Source organism: Dipodomys spectabilis, unplaced genomic scaffold, assembly GCF_019054845.1.
Source record: "Dipodomys spectabilis isolate Male_0828 unplaced genomic scaffold, ASM1905484v1 ptg000021l, whole genome shotgun sequence".
Classification (NCBI taxonomy): Eukaryota; Metazoa; Chordata; class Mammalia; order Rodentia; family Heteromyidae; genus Dipodomys; species Dipodomys spectabilis.
Window position 1 is genome coordinate 8,936,876 of NW_024870698.1, and position 19,101 is coordinate 8,955,976.

Genomic DNA, 19,101 nt, shown 5'->3' on the forward strand with positions numbered 1-19,101 from the left:
TCAGCTCAAGGCTAGCACTCTACCACTTCAGCCATGGCACCACTTCCAGTTTTCTGGTGGTTAATTGGAGATAAGAGTCTCACAGAAGTCCGAGCTGGCTTTGAACGGCAATCTCAGCCTCCTGAGTAGCTAGGATTATAGCAACCCTCTAGTATTTTGACTTTTGTGAACTTTTTTTTGTTGTTGTGGGGCTTGAACTCTGGACCTGAGCACTGTCCCGATCTCTTCAGCTCAAGGCGAGTGCTCTACTACTTGAGCCACAGTGCCACTTCTGGTTTTCTGGTGTTAAATTGGAGATAGGAGTCTCACAGACTTTCCTGCCCAGGCTGGCTTTGAACCTCGATCCTCAGATCTCAGCATCCTGAGTAGTTAGGATTACAGGTGTGAGCCACCAGTGCCTGGCAACTTTTTTGTTGTTGTTCTGGTCGTGGGGCCTGAACTCTGGGCCTGGGTGCTGTCCCTCAGCTCTTCAGCTCAAGGCTAGCGCTCTACCACTTGAGCCACAGCGCCACTTCTGGGTTTTTTTCTTTTTGTTTATGTGGTGCTGAGGAATCGAACCCAGGGCCTCAGGCATGCAAGGCAAAGCGCTCTACCACTGAGCCACCTTCCCAGCTCGGCAACTTTTTTTTTTTAAGACATGGTTTTGCTCTGTATGCTTAGGTTGACTTTTTATCTTGAGCTCAGGATCTGCCTGCCTCATTTTCCCAACTGCTGGGATTACAGGCTGTTTTCTACATTTCTGTTGAATGAGATGCCTGCTTTAAGTAGTTGTGCAAAGGAGTTACCATTTGTCAAGCAGTTTATGAATAGCACAATATGTCATGATCAGTGTTACTCCTTTTGATATTGGTACCCATCCCTCCCAAGCCGCCATTTCCATCTAGTACTGTTGAGACATTGTAGATGGGTTTTTGTTGTTGTTGTTGTTGTTAATATATTGTCTGGGAGTATGTTCATAGCATAGAAATTGAATTGTCCTCATATGAAAGTGAATTGCTAATTTGGGGGCCATTTAGTATGTAACTTGTCAAGTTTCACTTTCTTTCATCAGAATATTAACAAAACTATTTATGTCACACAACAGATTTTCATGGTTTCTCGCTGTCTCCTAAAGGTGTGTTCTTTCACAGCAGTAACCATATCTGTGACATCTGTAGTACTTTGTGTGATTGTTTTCAATTTCTTAGGGTTGTTAATGAAAGCTGGAACAAATCTTGTGTGATGGAATCATATGCTTTCTTCAGAAATCTTACTTTGTTTAGTTAAATAACCATTTCTTTAGCAGATAATGTTACTATATTTTCATAACATGCTTTTTATTAAAGAAGTCAATGATAAGCTGGTGCCAGTGGCTCATGCCTGAACTCAGGAGGCTGAGATCTGAGGATCATAGTTTGAAGCCAGCCTAGGCAGGAATGTCTGTGAGACTCTTTTTACCAAACTACCAAAAAAGTCAAAAGTGGAGCTGTGGCTCAAGTGGTAGAATGCTAGCATTGAGCAAAAGAAGCTCATGGACAGTGCCCAGGCCCTGAGTTCAAGTCCCAGGTCATGCATAAAAGAAAAGAAAGTCCACGACACTTTCTCCATGAAGTCAGTGATCTCCTCTTTCCCCTCCCTCCCTCCCTCCCACCCTTTTATGGTGCTGGGGATCAAATCCAAGGTCCTGCCAGTGCTAGGCAAGCACACTACCAATAAGTCACATCCTCAGCCCAATCTTTTTATTTTTGTGCTCTTTCTCTCACCCATTGAAAGACATACAATAAGTAAGGAACTTTTATTAAATGAGATGAATTATAGTTGAGGACATGTTTTCCTGACTAGCTTTTTGGAAAATTTTGCATTTCATTAAGCCAGCCTAGAGGTACAGTATATTAGCAAAATCATCTGTACTACCAACTTCATGGCAAATTTACCTCATGTACTTTTTCTTTTCTTTTTTCTTTTTTTTGCCAGTCGTGGGGCCTGAACTCTGGGCCTGGGTAATGTCCCCAGCGTTTCAGGTCAAGATTAGTATTCTACCACTTGAGCCACAGCGCCACTTCTGGCCTTTTCTGCTTATGTAGTGCTGAGGAATTGAAGCCAGGGCCTCATGCATGCAAGGCAAGCATTCTACCACTGAGCCACCTTCCCAGCCCTACATTCTTTTCTTTTCCTGTCTTGTCTTCTCTCTTTTCTCTTTTCTTTTCTTTTCTTTTCCTGTCTTGTCTTCTCTCTTTTCTTTTCTTTTCTTTTCCTGTCTTGTCTTCTCTCTTTTCTCTTTTCTTTTCTTTTCTGTTGTGGCACTTGCACTCTGGGCCTGAGCTCTGTCCCTGAGCTCTTCAGCTCAAGGCTAGTGCTCTACCACTTCAGCCACAAGGCCACTTCCAATTTTCTGGTGGTTAATTAGAGATGAGTCTCATAGATTTTCCTGCATGGCTTTGAATCACGATCCTCAGGTCTCAGCCTCCTGCCCGAGTAGCGAGGACAGGCCTGAGCAACTGGAGCCTGGCCCACATGTAATTTTCCTAATAGAGTCTGGTCCATCCCCCTAAACTCTAATCTTGACTGTTTTCTGTGTATATGCAGTAAGTTGCTGATAGAGAAATATATTTTGTTTCATGTCAATTATTATATTCTTATTATGATGAGACCAAGTCTTTCCTCATGCATGGTATATCTTTTCTTTGCACTATTTAAGAAACTAGGCATATAATCATATGTGATTAAATTCAGTGAAAAATTTCAAAGTACTGAATTGAAAATCACTGACTTAAAACTTGCTGGTGAGAAAAAGATAAACCCTACAACCTCTGGAGATACATATTTCAGTAACTTAGTAGTTATGACTTTTACTGTTTATGTTAATCTTTCAGTCTTAATTTATATAGTGCTTATTGTTGATAGTAGATGTAAATGTGTATTTCACTTATCTAGGTTATTTTTGTTTTTTTACATCTGACTAGCTTTTACTGGTAGTAGAGAGGATATACTAGAAGGAAAGGATATACTAGAAGATAATAGAAAGGAGGCACATTTGTATTATTTATTTGTTGTGCTTGAATTACTAATATCTCCTATATCTGTTTTGTTATAGATTATTTAAAGGCCCTCCTTTGCTTTCTGAGGACTAAGACATTAAATTAGGTTATTTCTATGAAACTATGTAACCAGGCCTACATACTATGTGACATGCTGAAACAAGTCTAGGAGATGCCATTATTAACTCACATGGTAGAATACTTCTCTTCCTTTAGGCTGCGTTCATCTGACTGACTGACTGACTGAGCCCTAGTGATGGGTTCAGCTATTTTTATTTGTATTTCTTGTGTCTGTACTGGGGCTTCAACTCAGGGCCTGGGTGCCATCCCTGAGCTTTTTTTGCTCAAGTTTAGAGCTCTACCACTTGCCACAGCTCTAATTCGGGTTTTTGGTGGTTAATTGGAGATAAGAATCTCATGGACTTTACTGTGCAGGCTGGCTTTTAACTGTGATCCTCAGATCTCAGCCTCCTCAGCAGCTAGGATTACATGTATGAGATACCTGTGGCTTATTTTGCTTGGCTTTTTACTCTCCTGGCACCCTGCCACTTGAGCTACATCTCTACTTCCACCCTTGTGGGAGTTTCTACCTTCTCTTTCCATACAATATCAGAACTTAGTTTTCATTCTTTATTATCTAATGTTTTTATTATTATTATTATTAGTAGTAGTAGTAGTAGTCGTTGTCGTCGCCGTCAGCTTGAACTCAGGGCTTGGGCACTGTCCCTGAGCTTCTTTTGCTCAAGGCTACCACTCTACCACTTGAGCCACAACATTACTTCTGGCTTTTTCTGTTTATGTTGTACAGAGCTTCATGCATGCCAGGCAAACACTCTACCACTAAGCCACAATTCCCAGCCCTCTAATGTATTTATATCTTGACTAAGATGGTTAAATTTTTTTGTGAAGGGGAGGAGCTATTAAATCTGGTAGCTGTATGTAAGCTATATTTATTTAGAGGAGCAGATTGTAGGAAACAGTGTAATGTTTTTCCAGGAGGAGACATGTTTTTCCAGGCAGGCGTGCAGACAGGCAGACCGATAGGCAGACAGGCAGATACAGATACACACACAGCCATAAACTGAACTTAAGCAAGACTAGAGGGACTATGAAGTACTAATATGGTTTTTAATTTGAAAATATGGTTCTGGCTGAAGACGGTGATAGTTCAGTGATTTCATTTAACTAGACCCCTTGTTTCTGTTGTTTTATTGTTGTTGTTTGTTTTGGTGGGGTGGGGTTATGCTTCAGTAACTCTCTGAAGAATGGTCTACATTTGTAACCCATTTTAGATTTAAAAGATTTCCATCAGTTGCCTGTACCCTTTCAAAGAGGAAGTAGTTTTATTTTCTCCATAGCTGTGAAACTATCCTCTTCCATTCTTTGTGTGTGTACCTTTTCACTAGCTCTTCTCCATGCTTAGAATGAAACTGAACTTTTCTTATCTACTGTCTTTGGAAGCCTTTGTGGCTTAGCCTTATTAAAAGCTTCCTACTCTGTTATCTTAAAGTAAGTTTAATTGTTTTATGACATTGTGTATATTTATCAATAATGGTTGGTTAGTTTTTATTTTCTTTGTGTCATTAACCCATTATTCTTCCTGGAAACTGCAAGGTATTAAGCTTACAAAGGTATTGTGAATTTTTAGTAGATAGGATACATCTTGTTCTTACTATATTTTAATAATGGGATATCTTTATTTTTTTAATATGAAAAAGTTAAGAGTGAGGTAAAGAGCAAAGCAGGACCTAGTTAAGGCAATCACAAAGTGGCAGTAAAACTTGGTGGCTAGTCATTTCAAAGCCAGCAGGTTTTCCTCCGCCTGACAGCATTAACACAAACTTCTTTGATAAGTCCCCCTTCCCCCAACAAACAAGCAATTTCCCATCCATTTCAGTATCCAAGGTCAATTCAGCTCTGAAACTACTTAGACCCCCACAGTCTCAAAGACTGCTTTCTTCCCTTCAGATGCTAATCACAAGCTTCAGATTGTTTTACCTGTTTTGCTTAGAATAGATGAGGTATAAACCAGAGCTCCTTTAGCCCTTCCTCAAGATCCATTAAATTGCTAGAGCAGCTCGCAGAACTGTGGGAAACAGTTATGTTTACTGGTTTATTTTAAAGGATATTACAGAGAGTACTAATGAGCACCAGATGAGTAGGGCATCCTAGGGGAGAAGGGCTTTGGGGGTTCCATGTTCCCATGGGTATATCACACCATCCTGGAACCTCTCCCCTTCTTGGGTTCATCTGGATGCTGGTCCCTGAGCTTTTTTGCTCACAGCTAGTGCTCTACCACTTGAACCATAGTTCTGCTTCCTGCTTTTTGGTGGTTAATTGGAGATACAAGTTGCAAGGACTTTCCTATGCTGGCTGATTTCAAACTACAACCCTCAGATCGCAGCTTCCTGATAAGCTAGGATTATAAGCATGAGCCATTGGCACCCAGCCACCTTTTGTGTTTCTGTAGATGCTTCATTACATAGGTTTGATTGATTAAATCATTGTTCATTTATAATCAATTTGACTTTCACCTCCCTCTCTTCTTCAAAGAAAACCTCTAATCCTTCCTTGTTATTTCTGGTGACCAGCCTGCATCCTGAAGCTACCTTGGAGTTGCTTCTCCTCACTTAACTTATTAGCATATAAAAAGACACACCACTTAGACCATTGTAAGGATTTTAGAAAACATATGCCAAGAAAACAGGAATGAAGACCAAATATTTATTTCACAATATCAAAGCCAATCTGTTTATTTGTATGCATTTTATTTTATTAATAGGAATAAGCATTAGAAACTGGAACTTGTTTTCAATTTAATGACTTCCATGTAGTTAAATGGTTCAGTAATAGTACATAATAACACCAAGAGGACATTGTTTGAAGGAAATTCTGGCCAGTGACTTCAGTGTATGGTAGAATCCAGCTTTCATTTAATCCATGTGGAATAGTTGTCATTTAGAGATGAACTGACACCTAGCAAGTTATTTACCTTTTTTGAGGAAAACAAAAACTGAATACATAATTGAGTCAGAGATTTGTGGGGCTTTACTAACTATTGAGATCTCTATAGTGAGGGCTAATGCTTGTACTTTTCATTCATAGGATTCACATTTGAAATGGCAGTATTTCATAGCAGTAGTAGTAGCAGCAACAGCTTTGTTTTTCTTAGTCGTGGCAGCCAGTTAACACTGTACTAGTGGCTTAACAGACCAACACTTAAGTCCTTATTTTTTTTTGTTTTTGTTTTTGTTTTTAAGTCATTGAAATTATGAGACTATCATTCAAATGGAAGCATTATAGTTCTTCGGAACCATTATGATCTCAAAAGAAAAGGAGAATGATACAGATATTCTGGCTGAGGTGTTTTGAGGTGCATCGAAGTGTTCCAAGCTGTGACTTACCTTAACATGTTCTTGAAGTACCATGGCGTGGATTAAAAGGTATGCTTTTAGAAATCTCCCAGTGACCCAAGGTCATGGATAGAATCAGCACTCATAATTCTGTACTTAGTTATTGCATATTTTGATACTCTAGTATTTAGATTGCAGAAATGATTATGAATTTATAGTAGGTTTTCTTTTGTTACTAAAACCTTATAATTGGCTTTTTTTCCTTTTTGAGATAAGGTTATAGGAGATGCAAGGGTAGATATTTTCCATAAGTTTTAATGGTAATGGGCTATAATATCTTTTACCAAATAGTTCAGCCATTATTCAAGTGTTAGTCTATATGTAATTATCTTTCTGCTTTACATCATAGACTAGCTTTTTTCTGTCATTTCATGGTAGTTTAAATAGGAAACATTTGGTTACATTTTTAGTTGGATTCTTTGACCAAATAAAAACATTTCTAGGCATTTATAATACAGTTTTACTCTTTTTAAAGAAATTTTGCTTGGAGGAAAATGATTTTTAAATACAAATATTATGACTTCTTTTCATATATATTCATATATGAATATGTGTTAATCATATACTTATGGTATGTAGTTTCACTGTTATTTGTTAGTAGTAGTAATTTTGGGCTTTATAATACCCATTTAGCCACCAAAAATCTTTTAAGGTTTTTATGTTTATAAAATTGTATTTGTAATGTAATCAAAAGTATTTGATTATATTTGTACTAGGTGATTGCTACCAAGTTTTTATATTTTAAAGTTTTATTTTAAGTAGTTGTACAGAAGGATTTCACTTTAACAAGTAAACTTTAAAAAAAATGTGTTAGAAGGCTGGGTGCCGCGGTGGCTCACACCTGTAATCCTAGCTACTCAGGAGGCTGAGATCTGAGGATCACAGTTCAAAGCCAGCCCCGCTTTGTGGCTCAAGTGGTAGAGTGCTTGCCTTGAGCTGAAGAGCACAAGGACAGCACTCAGGCCCAGAGTTCAAACCCCATGAATGACCAAAAAAAGTGTTATGAGTGAGACAACCCAGATATGTTGAATTTATTAATGTTATAAAGTTCAGAATTCTGTCATTTTCCTCCTCCTCCTCCTCCTCCTCCTCCTCCTCCTCCTCCTCCTCCTCCTCCTCCTCCTCCTCTTCCTCCCCCCCCCCTCCTTCTCCTTCTTTCCTTCTCCTTCCTTTTCTTCTTCTGTTCTAATGTTGGCTTTTTTGTTAGTTAATTGGAGATAGAGCCTCACAAACTTTGAACTGTGATCCTCAGATCTCATACCTCCTGATTACAGGCATGAGCCACTAGTGCCTGACAGAATGCTTTATCCTTTAGAAAATGAATGGACATGTGTTGGGAAGATAGAGAGGTTAAAGTCATGAGCTGAAAAATTGGCTAGAAATATACCGGTAAAGTCCATTATATTAACCAGGCTACCATATGCCATTAAAACAGTTAAATTTTTAATGGAGTTAAAGCTAAGAGAAAAATATTGAATATTAAAATATTATCTTCTAAGAAAGTCAGCTACTACTAACCATTCATCTCAACCCAGAATTTTATGTGTGATGACATAATAGATTTTATCCTCCAAAAAAGAGTTCCTCAAACATAATTATTTCATGATAGCATTCAATGTGTTGTTTACAAGATATATTTCTCCGTATTATACTTAACTACTTCAGATTAATTTTTTTTTTTTCTGGAGTAGCATTGTGCCTTCATTTATTTTGTTTAAAATTTGCAGAGTATTTTGATACATAGGCAAACTTAGAAACTTCTTTTTTTTTTTTTTTTTGCTGGTCCTGGAGCTTGAACTCTGGGCCTAGGCAGTGTCCCTGACCTACTTTTCTCAAAGCTAGCACTTTTATCACTTCAGCCTAGCACCACTTCCAGCTTTTTCTGAGTAGTTGATTGGAAATAAGAGTCTTATGGACTTTCCTGCCCTGGCTGGTTTCAAACTGACCTTTAGATCTCTATCACTGGCACCTGGCTAGAAACAAACTTCTGTTCTTGGAAGAACATGTTTCATTTTTTTATATTTACCATTTATTTTGTTATCTTGACAGGCTGTGAGAATGGTCTGGAAAAAAGTATAGACTTACATATGAAGTATGTGATAGCATAAGCATGTTATTAGATAATTGTATAATATTATATATTTATATTATGTCATAATACAGTTATGAGGGGCTGGGCATGTAGGAACCAAAAATTGATTTGACAGGGATAGTGATGACTATTAAGTGCCAAATCAGGATGTGCCAAGTTTAAGTTTTATTTTACGTTTGCCTACTGTGAGTCTTCCTCTTTCTTCTTGTAGTAGAGTGTCTGTCCTCTCAGCTATGCGGGAGGCAAAGTGAGATTGCAATACTAGCTGGCCAAAACCTTGAGCCTCTTTTTGAAAAATAACTAAAACAAAAAGAGGCTCAAGTTATAGAGCATACCTACCTAAGTTCAAACTCCAGTACTGTTGCACATAGGCACACACACTTGCACATGTGCACTAGTGCAGCTATTGATTGAAATATTGTATGTGTGTGTGAGAGAGAGCATGAGCATGAGAGAGAGAGAAGAGAGCGAGCGAGAACGAGCACGCAAGCGCGAGCACGAGCATGAGTGTGAGCTGGTGGGCTTGAGCTCAGGGCTTGGGCTCTGTCCCTGAGCTCTTTTCACTCTCTACCACTTTGAGCCACGGTATTACTTTCAGTTTTCTGATGGTTAATAAGCCTGAACTGGCTTTGAACTGTGATCCTCAGTTCTCAGCCTCCTGACTAGCTAGGATTATAAGTGTGAGGTAGGTGTGAGGTACCCGCATCCAACTAAAGATTTTTGTTGTTGGTGGTGATGGTCATGGGGCTTGAATTCAGGGCCTGCCTAAGTGCTTCCCTGAGCTTTTTTGTTCAAGAGTAGCGCTCTGCCACTTTGAGCCACAGCACCACTGATGGAAATCGTTTTTGTTTTACCATAGACATAGGCTTCCTCAGAGATGAAATTAGTGTTAACATGGTGTTTTGCTTGTTAAAATAACCAGGATAGATTCTAGTGTATGGCTTCTAATAACATCACTTTTAAAAGTTCAGCTTCCATGTCTTGTTTTGATTTTTGTTTCATTTTTTTGTATGTGTCTACTTTGTTTGCCTTGGAAAATATATAAAAGTGCATCATTAGTAAGATACTTGTCAAACATTTAAACATTAAGGTTTCTGTTTTTGTAAGGATTCTGGTGACATTTAAACTTTTTTTTTTTTTTTGGAAGTATCTATGCCTAGTATAATATCCTTATAACAAGAGATAATTTGCAGATATTTGCAGATGGTCAGAGTTTCTGATGAGTGTTTTTTTTGGTCGGTCGTGGGGCCTGAACTCTGGGCCTGGGTGCTGTCCCCAGTGTTTCAGGTCAGTATTAGTATTCTACCACTTGAGCCACAGCGCCACTTCTGGCCTTTTCTGCTTATGTGGTGCTGAGGAATTGAAGCCAGGGCCTCATGCATGCAAGGCAAGCACACTACCACTGAGCCACCTTCCCAGCCCCCTGAGTGTGTTTTTAAAAAAATATTATTTAGCCGGGCGCTGGTGGCTCACGCCTATAATCCTAGCTACTCAGGAGGCTGAGATCTGAGGATCGCGGTTCAAAGCCAGCCCGGGCAGGAGAGACCGTGAGACTCCTATCTCCAATAAACCACCAGAAAACCGGAAGTGGCACTGTAGCTCAAGTGGTAGAGCGCTCGCCTTGAGCTGAAGAGCTGAGGGACAGCGCCCAGGCCCAGAGTTCAAGCCCCATGACCGACCAAAAAAAAATATTATTTATTGTTATTTTTACAATGTTAAACAAAGGGGTTATTTCATAAGTCAGGTTATAAGTACAATTCTTCTTTTCTTTTCTTTCTTTCTTTTTTTTTTTCATTCTGGGCTTGGGTGCTGTCCCTGATCTCTCTCCTTTTGTTTAAGGCCAGCACGCTGCAGCTATAGTGCCACTTCCAGCTTTTTCTGTGATTAATTGGAGATGAGAATCTCAGAGAGATTTTCCTTCCCAGGCTGGCTTTGAGCTTGATCTTCAGATCTCAGCCTCCTTGAAGAGCTAGAATTACAGGTGTGAGCCACCAGTGCCCAGCTGATGAGTACAGTTGTTTTTGGACAATGTCACTCCTTCCTTCATTTTCCTTAGTTTCTTCCTCCTATCTCTGCCCACAAGCTACATAGTTCATTTTTCACATAGTATATATATTGAATACCATGACTACATTTGTTCACTCTTCTTCCCTCCATTTCTGCACCCTCTGGTGAATATTTTTAAATATATAAGGCTTCATAATAGGGCATTGTCAGCATACATATGTTTTAAGATTGTGTCTAATATACAGTTACTTCTTCGCTAAAAAGCAGTAAGAGAATGAAGACTGCTGGTAAATTGTTTCATAGGAACAGAATTTGTGTAATTGTTTTCTAAACTTAGGAGTTGAAAAAAATGCAAGAATCCTTTGGCAAAGAGGATAGCAAAAGATAATAAGCATAATTCATTTGTCTCGGCCGAAGTTCTTGGAAAGGATCAAGAAGATCTTATTTCCTTCTCTGATATATTCCTTAGAAGTTATATTTTGAATAATAGAAGATAAAGTAATAACCAGTCAGTCATGTGGATTTGGGGTATGGAAGAATTGAATTCCTTTATCATCTTTGCTTCTCCAGGGTCACCCCTCCCTCAACTGCCAGCTGTCCCTTGTCTTTTCCCAGATTTCTAATTCTTGATATTCTTTTCAGTAGCATTGTTTTGTTTTTCATAATTAAGAGCACTAAGTACTTCGTTCTTTATTTTCCTCTCTCTTCTGATCCTGGACCTTGAGTCTCTTTGTGATCAAAGCTAGTTAGTGCTCTACTACTGGAGCTACAGCCACTTTTCGCTTTCTGTGAATAGTTTATTGGAAATAAGAGTCAGGTAAGAGTCTCATGGACTTTCCCTGCCCAGGCTGGCTTTGCAGTGATCCTCAAATCTCAGTCTCCTGAGTAGCTAGGATTACAGGTGTGAGCAACTGGTGCCCAGCTCATTTTTCTTTTTTTATTAAGTAGTTGTACAAAGGTCATGCTTCTTGTTCAAGGTGATCCCTTCCTTTGTTCTCCCTGATTTTTTTTTTTTTTTTAATGCTCTTGTACAGGGGTTTGAGTTCAGGGCCCTAGTCCTATCCCTTAGCATTTTTGCTTAGAGCTGGCATTCTTCCAATTGAGCCACAGCTCTAATTCTGCCATTCTGGTGGTTAATTAATTAGAGACAAGAGTCTTACAGACTTTCCTGCCCAGGCTGCCTTCAACCCACAATTCTCAGATCTCTGCCTCCTGTGTAGCTAGGATTATAGACATGAGCCACCAGTGCCTGGCAGGAGTACTGATTCTTACTGTATTCCTTTTTAAATAGGATTTTTAGCATACTTTTGATTAAGAAAATCAGAATCCTCCAACCATGATTAGTCTAATTTTAAAAAATATCTTTAAAAAATGTTTTGCTATCATAATTGTGATGATGAAGGTAAATTACAATATTAAGATGGTAGTAGAAGCTGAATAACTAGGTTGATGAAATGTGTATTAAATTAGTTTATTAAGATTCCTTTATTGTTGATATTTCTGTGGAAAATTTACTTGTACCTAAGAAATTGTAGTTTGGGTCAGGCAAGGGACAGGAGCAAGTATTACATGTACATAGCATGGATGAAGCCAGGTGCTGGTATCTCCCCATGCCTGACTTCTGAGCTAAAAGACAAAAACCAAACAAAAATTTTGTGCCAGGTGGCTCATGCCTGTAACCCTAGCTTCTCAGGAGGTTGAGATCTGAGAATCACTGTTCAGAGCCAGCACAGGCAGGAAAGTCTAGACTCATCTCCAGTTAGCCACACAAAACAGCTGGGAAGTAGAGCTGTGGTTCAGGTTGTAGTTGTAGTGTACAAGCCCTGAGCACAAAAACTCAGTGTCCAGGCCCAGAGTTCCAGACAAAGGACCTTCAAAAAAAAATTTTTTTTTTTTGCCTTGCACAAATGTTTTCAAGACTCCTTCTCAACCCAGAGATGGGTGCAGTAAGATATGCATGTCATCTTAAAGTACTTGGGAGTCTGAGTTTGAAAGGCCTGGATTGATCCCAGGCACAAAAGTGTTGGAGGCTCCATCACAAAAGAGGGAAGCTGAACATTGTACTATACACATATCAGCCCAACAAGGACAAATAGGAATTATAAAATAGGTGGATCATTCATGGTTCAGATGGTGTGCCCATGCATGTTGGCCATTGCTTGTAGATTTAGTTGATTTCTGTATCCCTGGCCCTCAGTATTTGTCCAATGAATTCACCTTTTTTTTTGGTGCCAGTGTTGGGGCTTGAACTCAGAGCTTGTCATGGCCTTTTCATTCATGGTTAGTGTTCTACTACTCCTTGCCTCCAGTTTTTGTTGGTTATTTGAAGGCTTGTATCTGCAGATTGGCATGGAACTTCAATCCTCAACATCTCAGCCTCCTTAGAAGATAGGATTACAAGCATGAACCACTAGCACTAATCTTTTCTTTTTCTTTTTTTTTTTTTTTGTGGGGCCTGAACTCTGGGCCTGGGCACTGTCCCTCAGCTCGTCAGCTCAAGGCTAGCGCTCTACCACTTGAGCAACAGCGCCACATCCGGCTTTTTTCTTTTTGCTTATGTGGTGCTGAGGAATCAAACCTAGGGTCTCAGGCATGCAAGGCAAGTGCTCTACCACTGAGCCACCTTCCCAGCCCTAGCACCAGTCTTTAAATGCACTTTTAATTAAATACTATTTTGCCATGGTATAAGATGCCATTTTCAACCTCTTAATTTACAAATATAGAGAATGACTAGATACACAGTCTTATTTTGAAATGTCTTAGTTTCTTATTTGTCATTACTGAATTGGAGATTGATAGCTCTTGCAAAGATAGAGAACCTTTTTTCAGTCAAAGACCATTTATAACATTTTTTACAGAGTATACAAAATTATCATCACACAGGTAGATAGCTTTAGTTAGTCAAGAACAAGGGTATGTGTCTGTCCTATCATGTACCAGTGATTTTGGGGGCTTAAAATGAGTGAGGGCTGAAAAGTCTTTGTTATGTATACATTGACCTTTTTTTTTTTTCGGGTCTGGTCGTGGGGCCTGAACTCTGGGCCTGGGCGCTGTCCCTCAGCTCTTCAGCTCAAGGCTAGTGCTCTACCACTTGAGCCACAGTAACACTTCTGGCTTTTTTCTTTTTGCTGATGTGGTGCTGAGGAATTGAACCCAGGGCCTCAGGCATGCAAGGCAAGCGCTCTACCTCTGAGCCAACTTCCCAGCCCTATACATTGACCTTTAATGAGAATTGTGCTTAAGTTGTTTCTCCACCCAGTGTTTCCCATTCATTAACCCTTGCTTCATGAGCTCACCCACATTCCCATTTCACAGATGTGGATTCTAAAGCTATAGGATAGCTGAAAGCACAGAAGGGTGAGCATGGCATATACATACATATATGTGTTTAATCTGGTTTTGATTAAGACCTGGAACTGTTTAGAAGTAGTTTACATAATAATTTACAGTGAGTAGGGAAAGGCCAATTGTGATCTATGCTCATATTGCACAGAAAAAAAGTTCTGTATTCCAATGAAAGCATTTCTGTACTTGGGATTGACCAGATTTGATTTGCTAGGCAGTGGACAATTGCCCTTTTATGGCTTCTAGATCCTTCATTGCTCTTTTGTTTCTTTTTGCCTTGGTGGCTCTGACACTCCCTCAAGCAAGCTTTCTTAAACTCGTGTTGTTGTTCTCTTGGCTCCAGTTTTGTCTCTCCTCCTTTACTCTCTGTCCCTTCTTTGTACTGCCCAGCTCCTTTCTGTCCTTTCCCCTCCTTCCTCCCTCATTACTTGCAACTTGAACAAACAAAAGAATTCTCTCTGTATTCTGCCTATAAAAGAACAATAATGTGAACCTTGAATAAGGTCAACTTTTGAGTCATAGAACCAGGCAGGTCAAGTGAGAAGTGAAAGACAAACGAGGGTCAATGAGGAGGATGCTATGAAAATACAATAAATCTTAGATCCTTGGAGACTGTCCAGATTTAAAAGAGCTGACCCAGACAAGTAGTATTTCTGTTTCAGAATAAAGACCTTATTGGTCTCCTGTTACTTACTACAGGCTGTGTTCACAGTGAAAACCTACCCCATACACATCTCAGCCCAGACCCTGTGCTTGGTCTGTATTAACAGAGTTATAATATAGTGGTCAGAACAATAGACTTAAGTCTTGAAAGCTATCAGAACCAAACTAAGTCCTTGGTGAATGTCTTAGTCCATTTTGTTCCACTGTAACAGAATACCATAGGCTGTGTAATTTATGGAAAAATGTTTATTTTATTTTTTTATAATCCATAGGCTGAGAGGTCCAAGATGTTACCATTATATCTGGTAGATCTATCACTTCTTCCTTCCCTCCCTCTCCTCCCTCCCTCCCTTTCTATCCACCTCCCCTTCTCTCTCTTAAAATAGAAATTTATTTAATGCTGGTACTAAATTCATAGCTTTGCACGCTAGCTTTCTTTCTTGCTCATGGCTGCTGTTCTACCACTTGGGCCATGCTATCACTCTGCCTGGTAGATCTTTCTGCATAAAAACCCATGCTATACATCCCTGTGTAAAAAGTTGCCTGTATTGGAGGGTAAGAGGTGGTCAAACACGATATGACAATACTCCAATCCCATAGTAACATTAATCCACCCGTGAGCATAGAGCCCTTATGACCTAAGCACCTCCCAACACTGTCAAAATGGGAATTACATTTCTTATGTGTGAAGTTTGGAGGATACATTCAAACCAAAATATGAAAGAACTTTTACTGCATTCTTCCTGTAAAAGAGCAATAAATAATGTGAATCTTGAATAAGGTCAACTTTGGAGTCACAGAACCAGGCAGGTCAAGTGAGAAGTGAGAGTTAAAAATTTAGTGAACAAAGGGAATGGTGATTGTCAGTGGGTTAGGGGAAAAGTGGGTTTTGGGTAAGATTGCTTCTAATAAGATCTTGCCCTTCAACCTCTGTTCCTTTGTATGGTTTATCTCTTCTCAGAGCTCTTTGGCACTTGGGCTTACTCTTTTGGTCTAAGCAGGACATGAAGACAGACTGACAGGTTCTAATGGCTTAAATGCACTTTTGAAGAAAGTCAGTCTTTAAGCTCTGAATTGTAGTTAAATTTACTTCTTCTGATTGTTTTTGGACTTTATTATCACAGATGTACATTTGTTCACTAGCAACATGATAACAAAAGAGCATAGTTTCCAATTTATAATGAATGTATTTGGGGTTTTAACATGCAAGCAAAATGTAATTTTCCTAATTGATGTACAGATATTACATGAAATATTTGGAAGTCTCTTTCCTATTTGGATCATAAGAATTGTTATAATTTCATTTTACCTCTTGAGTATTTTCTCTTTTTAACTCAAGGTATCTATACTATTCTCTTTTACATGTTTTTTTTAATTTTTTTATTTTTTTTAAAACGTGGCTTGGCTTTGAGGGATTTTTTTTTGTTTTTTTTTTTTGGTCAGTTGGCCTGGGCACTGTCCCTCAGCTCAAGGCTCAAGGCTAGTGTTGTAGCACTTGAGCCACAGCACCACTTCTGGATTTTTCTGCTTACGTGGTTCCGAGGAATCGAACCCAGGGCCTCATGCATGCAAGGCAAGCACTCTACCACTGAGCCACCTTCCCAGCCCTCTTTTACATGTTTTTAAAAGTGAATGTATCACCACTTTTTCCCCCCATAGTGACAGGCTACTTGGAAATAACTTAATTCAAAGGGGCCACTGGCTCATGTCTGTAATCCTAGCTACTCAGGAGGCTAAGCTCTGAGGATGTGGTTTGAAGCCAGCCCAGGCAGGAAGTCTATGAGACTCTTATCTCCAGGTAACAACCAAAAAGCCGGAAGCAGACTTTTTGCAGTAGAGTGCTAGCCTTGAGCAAAAAAGCTCAGGGGCCATACCCAGTCCCAGTATTAGTACACCATGTGTGCTAGCACATACGTGTGCACACATGCTTCTTTGTGAAAAAATTTTTAGCCAGGCGCCGGTGGCTCACGCCTGTAATCCTAGCTACTCAGGAGACTGAGATCTGAGGATCACGGTTCAAGGCCAGCCTGGGCAGGAAAGTGTGAGACTCTTATCTCCAATAAACCACTCAAACCAGAAGTGGTGCTCTGGCTCAAGTGGTAGAGTGCTCTCCTTGAGCTGAAGAGCTGAGGGACAGTGCCCAAGCCTGGAGTTCAAGCCCCCCAACCGACAAAAAAATTTTTTTTTTTCTTGTAAAGATGCTGTACAAAGAGGTTACGGTGACATCAGTAAGGTAATGAAATGAGTTCATTTCTTGTTAGGTATTGTTATTCCCTCCTTGGTTTTTCTCCCACTAGCCCTTCCTTCTCCTACCTCCCTCACTCCCTCCTTCCCCCCAAAGTTGTAAGGTTCACTTCCAACATAGTGTTTTGTGAGTATCATTGTTGCATTGGGTCATCCTGTGTCCTTATTTCAGCATATTGTTCTTATAAATTTGAATCATAGCCTTTCCTTTGTGCATTTGGCGTTAAGTTATCTCCATAAATACCCCGGTGTATCTGTTGTTTAAAAGGAAAATAATGACAGATCCACTGATGAATTTAAATATAAATGCCTCTCAACAACATAGGGATTATCTTGTGGTTAACCCTACATATTAAGTTGAAAATACCTCAAGTTGGAAGTGATTTTAGCTAGAGGCTGGTGGCTTATATCTGTAATCCTCGATATACTCCAGAGACTTGAGATCTGGAAGATCACTGCTGTAAACCAGTAGGGCAGAAAAGTCTGTGAGGTTTTATCTCCAAAGTAACCAGACAATGCTACAAACCTGGCAAGCAAGCCAGCCTGAGACCTTCTAAGTTCAAACATTAGTACCTTTTTTTTTTTTTTTTCTTTTTTCCAGTTCTGGGGCTTGAACTCACGGCCTGCCCCCTGTCCCTGAGCTTTTGCTCAAGGCTAGCACTCTACCACTTGAGCCACAATGCCACTTCCAGCCTTTTCTGCTTATGTGGTACTGAGGAATCAAATCCAGGGTTTCATGCATGCTAAGCAAGTGTACAGTGAGTACACTGTAAAGTCACTGCCCAGGATCTCAAGAGAATATTACAGTATATTGCTAGCTAGAGAAAAGAACAATGAGTCATTATACAGTTGGAAAAAAAAAATCTCACGTTGGACTATTATAAGCTGGGGACTACCTTACATTAAACTTTATAGCAGTATCATAGCTGCTTAAAAAGAGGCTGAGATCTGAGGGTCGCAGTTTTAAGCCGCCTTAGCAGGAAAGCCAGGAATCCCCCCCCCTCCGCCCCCTCCGCCCCCTCCCCCCGCAAAAAAAAAAAAGGGACTAGAAATGGAGCTGTAGCTCAAGTGGTAGAGCACTAGCCTTGAGCACAAAAAACTGGACGACATCCAGGACCAGAGTTTAAGCCCCAGGACTGACAGAATAATAAAGATAAAAATAAATTGACCAGTCATAATTTGGTGGAAGCAAGGAGTGAAAAAAAAACTTGATTAAACTAAGTCTATGCAGATTCATAGTCTTTTTCAATTAAAAATGTGCTTCAGTATTGTGATTTATGATTACAAACACTAAAGTCAGGAGACTATGACAGTCCTTACTACAATTTTAAGTCTTGTGTGTGGGAGTAGTCAGTTCCGGAAGGTATTGCCAAATTTATGATAGTTACATGTACTTATACACGTGTCTGTGTGTATATTATGCAACAAAGTATGGTTTCTGGATTGTGTTCTTATATCTTTAGAAAGTGGGTTTTCACTTTCTACTAAGCAAAAATATTTACTTTTTACTTTTTCAAACCTTATTGAATAGTTGAACAGTTGGGAAGATTTATAAAAGGTTTCTTTTCAGATTTTTTTTTGACAACCTCCCGTAGCAACTCAGATCTATGCTATGTCATAAAAAGTTTGAGTCCTTTTTTTTTTCCTAGCATAAAAGTTCATGTCTGTCATCCTGTTCACATTTGAGTGACCGAAAGAGAACTTGAGGTACAATTCTATTTGAATGTAAAAATTCTACCTGGAAGTACATTGTATGGAAAATCATAAACATGAAACTCCAAGTTACATTTCAAACAAAGGTTCCCAGTATGTGTTGCTAAGCAGGTTTCTTCTCTGATTAGGGAATAATTAGGGGGTAGAGGCAAGCTTTCCTTGCAAAGTTTACTCTATAATGCCTGTCTCCTATCTGCTCTATAGATAGGGACTGTATTTCTTGTTTGTTGCTGTGGTATTCCATGTCAGGTGCCTGATATAGTAACTAAACAGCCACATAAATAAGGGTGGAATGATTAAAGTGAAAAAAGGAACTAGAACCTGGCAGGCAAATACATTAACACCATTCTATACTCTCTTCATGTCAGTTGTAGGTGAAATAGGCAAAGGAAACCAGTTTTTAAAATAATCAATTGAAATATTCTGAATTCTTGCATGTTTACACAACACTGAATAGTTAATGAGTTTTACTTTAAAAATATGCTATGTGGGGCTAGGAAGGTAGCTCAGTAGTAGAGTGCTTGCCTCGCATGCATGAGGCCCTGGGTTCAATTCCTCAGTACCACATAAGCAGAAAAAAACAGAATTGGCACTGGGGCTCAAGTGG

At 39.4% G+C, this 19,101-nt stretch overlaps 1 protein-coding gene across 2 annotated transcripts in view; it reads left to right on the plus strand.

Moving 5' to 3' along the window:
• Rbpj (recombination signal binding protein for immunoglobulin kappa J region) overlaps positions 1-19,101 on the plus strand; it is a 71,665-nt gene that overhangs the window by 14,236 nt on the left and 38,328 nt on the right. Inside the window, exon 2 of one of the 2 annotated variants that reach the window (XM_042674718.1) lies at positions 6,278-6,460. The exons of the other annotated variant lie outside the window; for it this stretch is intronic. Coding sequence (XP_042530652.1) covers positions 6,444-6,460 — 17 coding nt within the window. The 5' untranslated portion in view covers positions 6,278-6,443. The remainder of the gene's footprint in view (positions 1-6,277; positions 6,461-19,101) is intronic. 2 annotated transcript variants of the gene reach the window in all.